The sequence below is a fragment of the Trachemys scripta genome, chromosome 5 (assembly GCF_013100865.1).
Source record: "Trachemys scripta elegans isolate TJP31775 chromosome 5, CAS_Tse_1.0, whole genome shotgun sequence".
NCBI lineage: Eukaryota > Metazoa > Chordata > Testudines > Emydidae > Trachemys > Trachemys scripta.
The window spans coordinates 87,648,416-87,661,687 of record NC_048302.1 but is presented as its reverse complement, the minus strand read 5'-3'; the positions used below and the strand labels follow the sequence as shown (position 1 = coordinate 87,661,687).

At 47.0% G+C, this 13,272-nt stretch overlaps 1 protein-coding gene across 5 annotated transcripts in view; it reads left to right on the top strand.

Annotated features, from left to right (window-relative positions):
- CEP135 (centrosomal protein 135) overlaps positions 1-13,272 on the top strand; it is a 97,183-nt gene that overhangs the window by 21,303 nt on the left and 62,608 nt on the right. For all 5 annotated transcript variants that reach the window (XM_034772388.1, XM_034772390.1, XM_034772389.1 and 2 more), the window contains exons 5-6: positions 7,190-7,331; positions 8,866-8,950. In XM_034772388.1, coding sequence (XP_034628279.1) covers positions 7,190-7,331; positions 8,866-8,950 — 227 coding nt within the window. The remainder of the gene's footprint in view (positions 1-7,189; positions 7,332-8,865; positions 8,951-13,272) is intronic.

Below are 13,272 nucleotides of genomic sequence, written 5' to 3'. Positions count from 1 at the left end.
TCTACGTCTCGGCACCGCTATGATCGTCGGCACCGATCAACGTCGAGACGTAGTTCTCGGCACCGCTACGGTCGACGCTCGACGTCGAGAGGCCGCTCCCGGCACCGGGCATACTCCAGGTCCTCGTCGAGGTCCAGATCCGGCTCCCGGCACCGACGAGGTCATCGGCACCGATCGCGGTCCTGGCACCGTTCGCCGGCACCGCGCAGAGATAGATCATCTCCGGACCGGCACCGTGCGGCACCGCAGCCCACGGGAATCGTTTCGTCTCTCTCGGCACCGCCATGGCCATCAAGATCGGTGTCTCGCTCCTCGGAAGACCTGTCGAGATCGGCATACCCCCCTCAAGGGCAAGCCGAGGAACGGAACTTGGGCCATTGGCAGGAGATGGCAGAGGACCACTCTCATGGCCCATCTCACTGGTCGTTTTGGACCCCGTGGGCGTACCACCAGGAGCAAGGGGCTCCAATACCCTCGACCTCTCGCTCGGGTCACTCAGTTAGAAGGGCCCCGGAATCCACCATCTCTCGGCCTCCGCCAGGGGGCATGGAGGCTTCCGTGTCCACGCCACCCGACACCATAGATCCAAGTACAGGTGATGCTCCGGCCCAGGAGCAGGGGGATCAGGACCCTCCCTTGGATCCCGTACCACCGGAGGCATCTTCCTCTTCCTCTCCGGATGAGGCAGTGGCGGGCACATCATGTACAGGTCCCCCTCCGATAGATCTTCAGGCTCACCAGGATCTCCTGCGTAGGATGGCCCGTAATATGGACCTGCAGGCGGAGGAGATAGTGGAAGTGCAGGACCCTATCGTGAACATCCTCGGAGCGGATGCCCCATCGAGGGTGGCGTTACCCCTGATCCGCACGATACAGACCAATGCAGATACGATATGGCAAACTCCTGCCTCTATCCCACCCACAGCGAGAGGGGTGGAAAGGAAATACTTTGTCCCGTCTAAGGACTACGGGTACTTGTATACCCACCCCCAACCGTGTTCACTGGTGGTGGCATCAGTGAACGCAAGAGAGCGCCACGGTCAGCAGGCTGCAGCGCCTAAATCAAAGGAGGCTAAGCGACTCGATTTGTTTGGCCGTAAAGTTTACTCAGCCGGAGGGCTGCAACTTAGAGTGGCGAACCAACAGGCGCTACTGAGCCGCTACAATTTTAACTCCTGGAACTCTATGGGGAAGTTTAAGGAGTTGATTCCCCAAGAGTCCAGGGAGGAGTTTGGAGCCATGGTAGAGGAGGGTAAGAAGGTGGCTCGGACCTCCTTGCAGGCCTCCTTGGACATAGCGGACTCGGCTGCGAGGACCCTGGCTTCGGGTATCGCTATGCGGAGGACCTCTTGGCTTCAGGTTTCGGGTTTGCCTCCGGAGCTGCAGCAAACCCTACAAGATCTGCCCTTTGAGGGACATGGATTGTTCTCGGACAAGACGGACTCTCGCCTACAGAGCCTCAAGGACTCGAGAACAATCATGCGCTCCCTGGGGATGCATGTTGCGGGACCTCAGCGCAGGCCATTTAGGCCGCAACCTCAGCGCTTCTACCCCCCTCCGCCTCGTCAGAGACAGGACTCGGCCCGGAGGCGAGGGCGAGGTGGTAGAAGAAGGTGGACCGGCCCTCAACCCGGCCAGAACCAGGGGCCACCTAGACCACCTTCAGGCCCCAGACAGAACTTTTGAAGGTGCGGTCGAGGACGGCGCCCCAGTCATCCCCCAGGATCCAGCCCCCTCCTTCCGGGATCGTCTCTCCCACTTCCACCGTGCTTGGTCCCTTATAACTTCGGACCGTTGGGTCCTCCGCACGGTGGAGAGGGGATACGCTATCCAGTTTTCTTCTATCCCCCCCTCCCACTCCCCCTTCCCCGTCCCTCTTCAGGGACCCTTCTCACGAGCAACTTCTTATACAGGAGGTTTCTACGCTCCTAGCCTTGGGGGCCATAGAGGAGGTTCCGATAGAGTTAAGGGGCAGGGGATTTTATTCCCGTTACTTCCTGATCCCCAAGTCCAAAGGAGGTCTGCGGCCCATCTTGGACTTGCGCGGACTCAACAAATTCGTAGTAAAGTTGAAGTTCCGCATGGTCTCTTTGGGGGCCATTATCCCTTCCCTCGATCCTGGAGACTGGTTCGCCGCCCTCGACATGAAAGACGCATACTTTCACATCACAATTTACCCACCTCACAGACGCTTCCTGCGATTCGTGGTAAACACGGTGCACTACCAATTTGCAGTCCTTCCCTTCGGCCTATCCTCGGCCCCAAGAGTGTTCACGAAATGTATGGCTGTCGTGGCAGCGTACCTTCGTCGACAAGGGATACAGGTGTTCCCGTACCTAGACGACTGGCTGGTACGCGGTCGCACCAAGGAGCAAGTTCAAGCTCACGTCCACATAATAGTGCACACATTCAACGAGTTGGGCATCCTACTCAACAAGGACAAATCCACTCTAGAACCTACCCAGAGAATAGAATTCATCGGCGCAGTTCTAGACTCCAGACGTGCACAAGCCATCCTGCCAGACAACCACTTTGGCACCATCAAGAACCTCGTTCAAGGGCTCAAGGCCTTCCCAACTACCACGGTGAGGTCGTGCCTCACCCTGCTGGGTCACATGGCTTCCTGCACGTACGTAACCAGGCATGCCAGACTTCGGCTTCGCCCACTTCAAACCTGGGTGTCATCAATATACCGTCCACATCGGGACAGCCTGAACATGGTGGTCACGGTCCCGAACTCGGTCCTGACCTCCCTCACCTGGTGGCTAGATCACAATGTGGTCTGCGAGGGGATGCCTTTTCACACCCCACAACCCTCTCTGCACCTGGTCACAGACGCTTCATCTCTGGGTTGGGGCGCCCATCTCAACGAACACCATACCCAGGGCCTGTGGACTGCACCCCAGTTAGCCCTGCACATCAATGTTCGGGAACTGATGGCGGTGCGCCTGGCGTGCCAGGCATTTCTCAATCTCCTACGTGGCCGTTGTGTGTTAGTTCTCATCGACAACACCACGGCCATGTTTTACATCAACAAGCAAGGAGGAGCACGTTCGTCAATTCTATGCCAAGAGGCCATTCGCCTGTGGGACTTCTGCATCGCCCACTCAATCCATCTCACGGCATCGTTCCTCCCTGGAGTCCAGAACACTCTAGCGGACCGACTCAGCAGGTCCTTCCAGACGCACGAGTGGTCTATCCGTCCGGACATCATACATTCCATCTTCCAGAAGTGGGGGTTTCCCCAGATAGACCTGTTTGCATCTCGAGACAACAGGAAGTGCCACGTGTTCTGCTCCCTACAAGGTCGAGCTCCGGGCTCCCTCTCGGATGCGTTTCTCCTTCCCTGGAAAGACCACCTGTTTTATGCCTTCCCTCCGTTTCCTCTGGTCCACAAGGTACTGCTCAAATTGCGCAGAGACCAGGCACAGGTAATTCTGATCGCTCCAGCGTGGCCGAGACAACATTGGTACACCACACTGTTGGAGCTCTCGGTTCAGACACCGATCCCGCTTCCATTATGTCCGGATCTCATCTCTCAGGACCACGGCCGGCTGCGTCACCCCGACCTGCAATCACTCTATCTCACGGCGTGGCTGCTCCATGGTTCACCCAGGCAGAGCAGCAATGCTCGCACTCTGTCCAACAGATTCTGCTGAGCAGTAGGAAACCCTCAACACGCACCACGTACCTGGCCAAGTGGAAGCGGTTCTCCTGTTGGTGCGAACAACGAGCCACGTCCCCGTTGCAGGCACCCATTCCTCTCATTTTGGAATATCTCCTCTCCCTAAAACAGCAGGGGTTGGCGATATCTTCAATTAGAGTTCACCTGGCCGCTATATCGGCCTTTCACCCAGGGGAACTCGCGTCCTCGGTATTCTCTAACCCGATGGTCGTTAGATTCCTCAAGGGCTTAGACCGGATGTACCCACAACAACGTCAGCCCGTCCCGACGTGGGACGTCAACCTGGTTCTCTCCAAGCTCACAGGTCCTCCATTCGAGCCACTGGCCACCTGTTCACTTCTGTACCTATCCTGGAAGACGGCCTTCCTCGTAGCCATCACCTCAGCAAGGCGCGTTTCTGAACTCAGGGCGCTTACCTCTGAGCCCCCTTACACAGTTTTTCATAAGGATAAAGTGCAGCTTCGTCCACATCCTGCCTTTCTCCCTAAGGTGGTTTCTCCTTTTCATATCAACCAGGATATATTTCTCCCGGTCTTTCATCCTAAACCACATGCCACTCGCCAGGATCAACGTTTGCATTCCCTGGACGTACGCAGGGCCCTGGCCTTCTATATTGACCGCACAAAGCACTTTAGAAAGACGACGCAACTCTTCGTTGCAGTGGCCGACCGAATGAAAGGCTCACCGGTCTCCTCACAACGCCTATCCTCCTGGATTACGTCTTGCATCCGGACTTGCTATGACCTGGCAGGTGTCTCAGCACCGCACCTCACCGCTCACTCCACAAGGGCCCAAGCTTCCTCGACTGCTTTCCTGGCACATGTTCCGATCCAGGACATTTGTAGAGCGGCGGTTTGGTCATCAGTCCACACATTTACAGCTCACTATGCACTAGTGCAGCAGTCCAGAGACGATGCTGCTTTCGGATCAGCGGTTTTGCACACAGCAATGTCTCACTCCGACCCCACCACCTAAGTTGGGCTTGGGAGTCACCTAATGGAATGGATATGAGCAAGCACTCGAAGAAGAAAAGACGGTTACTCACCGTTGTAACTGTTGTTCTTCGAGATGTGTTGCTCATATCCATTCCAAACCCGCCCCCCGTCCCCACTGTCGGAGTAGCCGGCAAGAAGGAACTGAGGGGGCGCCGGGTCGGCTGGGGTATATATTCAGCGCCATGAAGGCGCCACTCTAGGGGGCTCCACAGCTGACCCGCCGGTGTTGCTAGGGTAGAAAATCTTCCGACGATCGTGCACGCGGCGCGCACACACCTAATGGAATGGATATGAGCAACACATCTCGAAGAACAACAGTTACAACGGTGAGTAACCGTCTTTTCTTAAACTGTGGGTCGAGTGCTGTAGCTATCTTTAGAAATCTCACATTGGTACCTTCTTTGTGTTGGCAATGAAAGTGTTCTTAAAAAGAACAATATGCTGGGTCATCATCCAAGACTGCTATAACATGAAATATATGGCAGAATGTGAGTAAAACAGAGCAGGGCACATACAAAGAGTTCAGTCACAAATTAAAGTAACGCATTATTTTTTTAATGAGCATCATTAGCATGGAAGCATGTCCTCTGGAATAGTGGCCCAAGCATGAAGGGGCATATGAATGTTTAGCATATCTGGCATATAAATACCTTACAATGGCGGCTACAAAAGTGCCGTGCAAATGCCTGTTCTCACTTTCAGGTGACATTATCTCCCTTAAATGTAAACAAACTTGTTTGTCTTAGCAATTGGCTGAAGAAGAAGTAGGACTGAGTGGACTTGTAGGCTCTAAAGTTTTACATTGTTTTGTTTTTGAGTGCAGTCATGTAACAAAACAAAAAATCTACATTTGAAATTTGCACTTTCACGACGAAGAGATTGCACTACAGTACTTGTATGAGGTGAATTGAAAAATACTATTCTGTTTATCATTTTTTCAGTGCAAATATTTGTAATAAAAATAATATACACTTTGATTTCAATTACAACACAATACAATATATATGAAAATGTTAAAAAAAATCCAAAATACACCTCTACCCTGATATAACGCGACATGATATAACACGAATTCGGATATAACGCGTTAAAGCAGTGCTCCGGGGAGGTGGGGCTGCGTACTCCGGCGGATCAAAGCAAGTTCAATATAATGCGGTTTCACCTATAACGCGGTAAGATTTTTTTGGCTCCCAAGGACATTGTTATATCAGGGTAGAGGTGTATTTAATAAATTTCAGTTGGTATTCTATTGTTTGAGTGTGATTTAAAACTGCGATTAATCACGATAAAATTTTTTGAGTTAACTGTGATTATTCAACAGCCCTAGTTGTTTTGTCTGTTTTAGTATCATGGGGGAATCTGTCTCTTTTGTGGGATTTGCGGGATCTAAGTTTTTGCGGGTAGAAGTGAGATAAAAATGCAAGAAACAATGCTGGAGTGAGTCGGAGTGGGTATTGCGGGGCAGGATGGGTATGGGATTAAAAAAATAGTCCGTTGCAGGACTCTACTTTGTAGTCATCCCTCAGAGAGGTTACATGGAATTCCAGCCCATAATAATACATTACCTTTTTTGTTTAGTATGATAGATGCCATAGATACTTACACTTAATTCAATAAAATTTTGTCCAAGATGTTGCAGGAAATTGCCATATCTTTTACACTGAAATGTACAGCAAAGGCAGAAAGTGAGGAGGAGGAGAATAAAATGTGGGCCAGTATGTTGCATGTTGTGCAGCTTCTATTCATTTTTATTGTGTTAATGAAAATTTATCATATCATTTGTTGATCTCACTATTGAATGGGGGTTTAATTTGTCTTAATGTTTCTCTGTAAGGCAACGCTGGCATTTTTAAACCCAGTCACTGGATTCTCTGCTAAATCCACTAAATTTGGAATTGCATGTCAGTGAACTCTGTTTGCATTATTACATGATAGGGTAATATCTTTTCTGGACCTACTTCTGTCTTTAAGAAGAGCTCCTGTGTAGCTCACAAACTCATCTCTCTCACCAACAGAAATTGATCTAGTAAAAGATATTACCTCACCCACCTTGTCTCTCTAATATCCTGGGACCACCATAGCTACAACAACACTGCATATATTACATGATGACTATTGAGATTTGTCTGTTTGAAAATATTACAAATAGAAATAACAGAATCTGAAAGTTATTTAAAGTGTTGTTTAAACATTTTCTCAGTAATGTTGTTACTAGGAGCTCTTGTCCTTGTAGCCACTGCTTAGTTGAGAGGGCGAGGGTTGGTGAAACAGTAACAAGTTCTACAGTTTGTGTTGTAGAAAGTAGAGGCAATTGGAATTAGACAAAATTAATGTGTAGTATTTTATTAAGGATGTTGTCAAGAATGTATGACTTCTATTCATGGGCGCTTCTCTGTGATGAAAAGAGGGAACATGCCAATTCAGAAGCTATTGAATACTTCACTTCAGATGAAAATATAATATCCTCTTTTACTTCAATTTCAAGTAATAAACATTTGTGGATTTTTAGGTGGCAGGAAAAGAAACATTCCATTCAGGCGTCAACTCATGCAGATTGATCAACCTGTCCCTCCTTCAGGAGTCAGCACCTATCCAATTCCTCAGCCAGATGACCCTTATGTTGCAGATCTTCTTCAAGTGGCTGATAACAGGTGACTTAAAGATTTTTTTCAAAATGTTGAAATGTTGGTAATATATATTTGCTATTGTAACAATGTTTTTCTCATCATTCTTTAATCTTTGACATCATATAGCATTTCATGTCTCATTGCTATGAAGCTTTGCAGCACCAATCACACATTCACTTGATTTGCTACTCTATAGCCCTTCTAGATTTTTTTTTTGCCAAGAAGAACCTCTAAGTGCATGGAGATTTAGTCATTCATGTATGTCTGTGGTAATGACACCAGAGAAATCAATTTCTCTAGGAAAAGATAAAGGTTACATTTCTTCATTCTTAATTTCTGTGTATGACATAAGAATGGCAATACAGGATCAGACCAATGGTCCATCTAGACCAGTATCCTGTCTTCCAACAGTGGCCAATGCCAGGTGTTTCAGAGGGAATGAACAGAACGGGTAATCATCAAATGATCCATCCCCCTGTCACCCATTCCCAGCTTCAGACATTAGGGATAACATCTCCGCTTATCTTGACTAATAGCCATTGATGGACCTGTCATCTATGAATTTATCTAGTTCATTTTTTGAATCCTCTTATAGTCTTGACCTTCACAACATCCTCTGCCAAGGAGTTCCACAGGTTGACTGTGCATTGTGTGAGGAAATACTTTCTTTTGTTTGGTTTAAACCTGCTGCCTATTAATTTCATTTGGTGACCTCTAGTTCTTGTGTTATGAGAAGGAGTAAATAACAATTCCTTATTTACTTGCTCCACACCAGTCATGATTTTATAGACCTCTAGCTTATCCCCCCCTTAGTCGTCTCTTTTCCCAGCTGAAAAGTCCCAGTCTTATTAATCTCTCCTCATACGGAAGCTATTCCATACTCCCAATCATTTCTGTTGCCCTTTTCTCTACCTTTTCCAATTCCAATATATATTTTTGAGATGGGGTGACAAGATCTGCACGCAATATTCAAGATGTGGGCGTAGCATGGATTTATATAGAGGCAATATGATATTTTCTGTCTTATTATCTGTATAATACTACAAATCTATAACACACTAGCAATGGAGATTTAATAAACAGCTTATTGTCTTAAAGCATTTCCCTTGAGATTCTAATATAGTGCCTTAAATTAATTTTAGTACAAATACTGTGAATTGAAGTCAAGAGGGCAGTGTTTTGTGGAGAGGATGTTTCATCTTAGATATTTGTCATATATATATTTGTTTGTTTGTTTCCTTTTCTGCTTATGTATTAAGAATGTTTGTTTGTCCTGGGAACTTGAACTTGTATGAGGCTCTAGTCATTTAAAAAAATCTTTTCTGATATCTTCCTGGTTTTCTTCTGTTAAAACTCATCTACTTTTCATACTGAAGCCTCTGTACCTATATTATGCATGACCGTAACTCTTCTGTTTAGTCCAATATATCTCTTGCGGGGGCAAGGTGCAAATATTAATAGAAAACTGTTGAAACTCCATCTCACTAGAATATGTTTGTGTTGAATTACTGAATGAAACCAATCTGGACATATGCACTATATTGTAAATATATTTCAGAATTCATGAACTTCAGTTGGAAGTAGCCGAATTGCAGGAAAAGCTGGAGATATCTGAACGTGGGGTGAAAAATTATAGCAAACAGGTAGAATAAACACTTTAAGGTTTTGTTTGTTTGTTTGTTTTTTGCCACAGTAACACTGGGAATAGTCTGTGTATAATTTGTATTTTTACATTACTGGAAAAGCATTAAGTGTCAAATATGGTCAGAATGAGTTCCATAAATTAGTAATATTTTTCAACTCCTATTCTATACTGTTTTGTTTTTACACTTCTGGATGAAATTGCTAATGCAAAGATGTTAAAAGATGTTTTCCTACTGTTTATGTTCTGTTTGGATCAATGATTCCATTAAATAACATATATTTAATGGCATTTAAATTCAGGTTTTCATGTATGTATACAAGCACAAATCATTCCAGGATCACTTTGATGTACAAATATACACCCTAAGGATAATTTTTTTGTTAAGTTTGGACTATACCTATTTGAAAACTATTTTTAAAAAATATGTATCTGGTTAGGATAAACTGTCTTTGCAGTTTTTTAGTCCATATGTGGTTTATTAGATTCCTATTTTGGACTAAAGTACCAACTTTTAGACTTGCACTCTGCATATGTGGAATGATAGGTAGGATATCTTTTTACATAAATAATATTGGCTTTTTAAACATATGTAAATAAAAAAAAGGTGATTATAGTAAATGACAAAATATTGACTTAGGGCTTGGCTACACTTGTGAGTTACAGCGCAATAAAGGAGCTCCGGGCGCCCTAGCTCACTCCCCATCCACACTGGCAAGGCACGTAGAGCACTCTGATTCTGCAGCTACAGCGCTGCTGGTACTCCACCTTGGCGAGAGGAATAACATTTGCTGCGCCTTGGATACAACGCCCGCACGTCAGTGTGAACAAGATGTTGCGTTACTGCGCTCTGATCGGCCTCCGGAAATGTCCCATAATCCCCTTAAGTCAAGTGGCCGCTCTTGTCATTGTTTTGAACTTCTGTAGGAATGCGGAAATGCCCTTTCAAAGCTCCGTTTCTGACAGCCGGCATGCAAGCCATTAGTGTGGAATGCTGTGTGTGAGAGAGAGAGAGAGAGAGAGAGGCGGGAGTGGGAGGGGAGTGGGAGGTCTGCTGCTGTCTGAACTTACAAGACAGCATGCTGACATGCTCTCAGCACCCCAAAAACTCACTCTCTCTCCCCCCACATACACACAACACACTCCCTGTCACACTCCACCCCACCCCACCCCATTTGAAAAGCATGTTGCAGTCACTTGCATGCTGGGATAGCTGCCCATAATGCACCACTCCTAATGCCGCTGCAAGTGCTGCAAATGTGGCCCCGCCAGTTCACAAGCAGCTGTCAGTGTGGACAGACTGCAGCGCTTTCCCTACTGCGCTCTCCGAAGGCGGGTTTAACTCACAGTGCTCTACATCTGCCAAGTGTAGCCATGCCCTCAGTTTAAATTAATGGGGAACAGATGCTTTAAAAAAAATCTCAGGAACAGGGTATATGTGCAGACTTAAAATTACAAATATTTTGAAACCAAATAGTTTAATAACATCTACTACTCTACTTAAATTGGGTCTTGGTTATTAAGATTTTAGTTTTCTCATCCAAAAGTGGATTTCTTTTAAAACTGATGAATTCTTGCTAATTTTTTAGGGTAAATTCAAATCTTGTCTTGGAGTTCTACCTTCACCATGTTTTCTCTGATAGTGAGAAAACATGTGACCTTGTTCCCCGCACCACTAGCCTCGATTCCTTCTCTCTTTTTCTCTCTCCCTCCCCAACAAAGCCTTTTTTTCAGAGAAAGCCTTGTGAATGTAAACCAGTTAAAATAGCTTGTTAGGGCTGATTGTTTGTCACTGTTTCCCCTCCTCCACCCAAAAAAATTCTTGTGCTGGTTATAACCCACCAAACAGCTACCCACAGCTGATCTTTGTGATTCATGAAAACCACAGCTATGCCTGCTTTAATTTTTAGTGGGGGAGATCCCCAAATAATTTTGTAGCTCTGAAGGGAGGGTAAGGTCTGTTGTTCTAGGGCTGCTGAAAGCTGCCTTTCAGCTGTCTGCTGCTAAGCCAAAAGTGGGCAAACTATGGCTCGCGGGCCACATCCAGTCCGCGGGACCCTCCTGCCTGGCCCTGAGCTCCTGGCCCGGGAGGCTAGCTCCCGGCCCCTCACCTGCTGTTCCCCCTCCCCCACAGCCTCAGCTCACTGTGCCACCGACGCAATGCTCTGGGTGGCGGAGCTGTGAGCTCTTGCCGGGCAGCGCAGCTGTAGAGCCGCGGCCTGACCCGGTGCTCTGTGCTGCACAGTGGCATGGCTGGCTCCAGCCGGGCGGTGCGGCTGCCTGTCCTGGTGCTCTGGGTGGTGTGGCTGTAGCGCTGCCAACCACCGGTGCTCCAGGCAGCGCGGTAAGGGGGCAGAGAGTAGGGGGTTTGGATAGAGGGCAGGGGAGTTCAGGGTGGTGGTCAGGGGGCGGGGGTGTGGATAGGGGTCGGGGCGGTCAGAGGGCAGGGAACAGGGGGGTTGAATGGGGGCAGGGATCCTGGGGGGGGCAGTCAGGAATGAGAGGAGGGGTTGGATGGGGCAGTGGGGAGCAGTCAGGGCGGGAGGTCCAGGGGCAGTCAGGGAACAGAGAGCAGGGGGAGGGTGGATGGAGCGGGGTGAGGGGGCGGATGGGGCAGGAGTCCTGGGGACGCCGTCAGGGGGCGAGAAGGGGGCGGGGGCCTGGCCACGCCTGGTTGTTTGGGGAGGCACAGCCTCCCCTAACCGGCCCTCCATACAATTTCAGAAACCCGATGTGGCCCTCAGGCCAAAAAGTTTGCCCACCCCTGTGCTAAGCCAACTCTTCTGTTGAGGAGTCAGAGTGACCTCAGGCCACAAGAAGTATCTCATTAATGTGAGATACCTAGATCTAGTCATTTATGCTTGGGTCTTGGAGCAGGGGAAGTTTGTATTCCACACTGACTTGCTTTCTGCCTCAATTGCTCTGCTTGTAAAATATAGGTAATAATCCTAACCTTCCCCACAATGATAGTCATGTGATTATCACTTGTTTGAAAAGCACCTCTTAAGTGCAATGTATAATATTAGAAAGGGAGCTGAGGGAGGACCTTGAAGAGACAGTGGATAACATGGTGGAATATGTAGGACAGAGATGAGAATACTTGGGTTCTAGAGAGGGTGGTAGAGACAGTGTAACCCAGGAAGAAATAAGGCAGTGGACAGCAAAATGGGAGCAAATGTGAAAAAGAGGAAGATAGATGTTGCCTTCCAAACAGAGAATGATCAAAGATAGAAATGAGAACAAAATGGTGTGTAGATAAAAGTAAAGAACTAATAAGGAAAGGGAAGAAGCAAGAAAAGCGCAGATTTTAGGTTAATGAATTTTATGTATTGTGCTTCCCTGGAGACTGAATATTTTTAGGGAAAATGATGGGATTTTGAGTGATTAAGTTACATTAATATTGTTGACTAGTTGGGGTTTTCTAGTTGAATTGGGGAAAAGACAGAGAAAATCACCTACTCTGTATGTATCCAGTCTTTGTGAATGAGAGCCCTAGCAGCCCGAGTCCCTACAATATATGGAGAATTGTCCCTTAATATATGTTTTTAAATACTCACTATGCACATTATCCATCATAATCATCTGGTCTTCAAAAAGCAACAGAGAGTCCTGTGGCACCTTTAAGACTAACAGATGTATTGGAGCATAAGCTTTCGTGGGTGAATGCCCACTTCGTCGGATGCATGTGTCTGTACTTGTGCAAGTTTCTTCATGAGGTTGATAGATTTCCATTCCATACGGCTAAATGCAGTGCCTTGCATGGTGTCAAGTATCAGAGGGGTAGCCGTTAGTCTGGATGCATTCACTTCGTCGGATGCATTCACCCACGAAAGCTTATGCTCCAATACATCTGTTAGACTTAAAGGTGCCACAGGACTCTGTTGCTTTTTACAGATCCAGACTAACACAGCTACCCCTCTGATATCTGGTCTTCAGTTCTACCACAGCGGAGAAGTTTGATGTTAGCCTGAAAATTTGGAGAGAGGGATACCAAGTCATTCTAATGGTCCTTTCAAAAATTCTAATGCCAGTCCTGTGCAATAATGTGATGTGATTACTGGTGTGGGAGAGTAATAGCAAAATCGTTTCTGAGGCCCTCCCCAAAATACAAAGGCTGTCATTGCATACAGTCATAAATGATAGAAACATCACACTGGAATCTGACACTTTTTCTGATATTTTATCCAATTTAACTTCCCTGATAACCCTGAATAACCCTTAATGGAGTTTATCACCAGCTGAAACTGAGGTATTTTCAGTCTGTGATGAAATGCTAGCAAAACTGTATCCAGCTTCTCCAGAGACCTTCTTTGTCAGTGATTT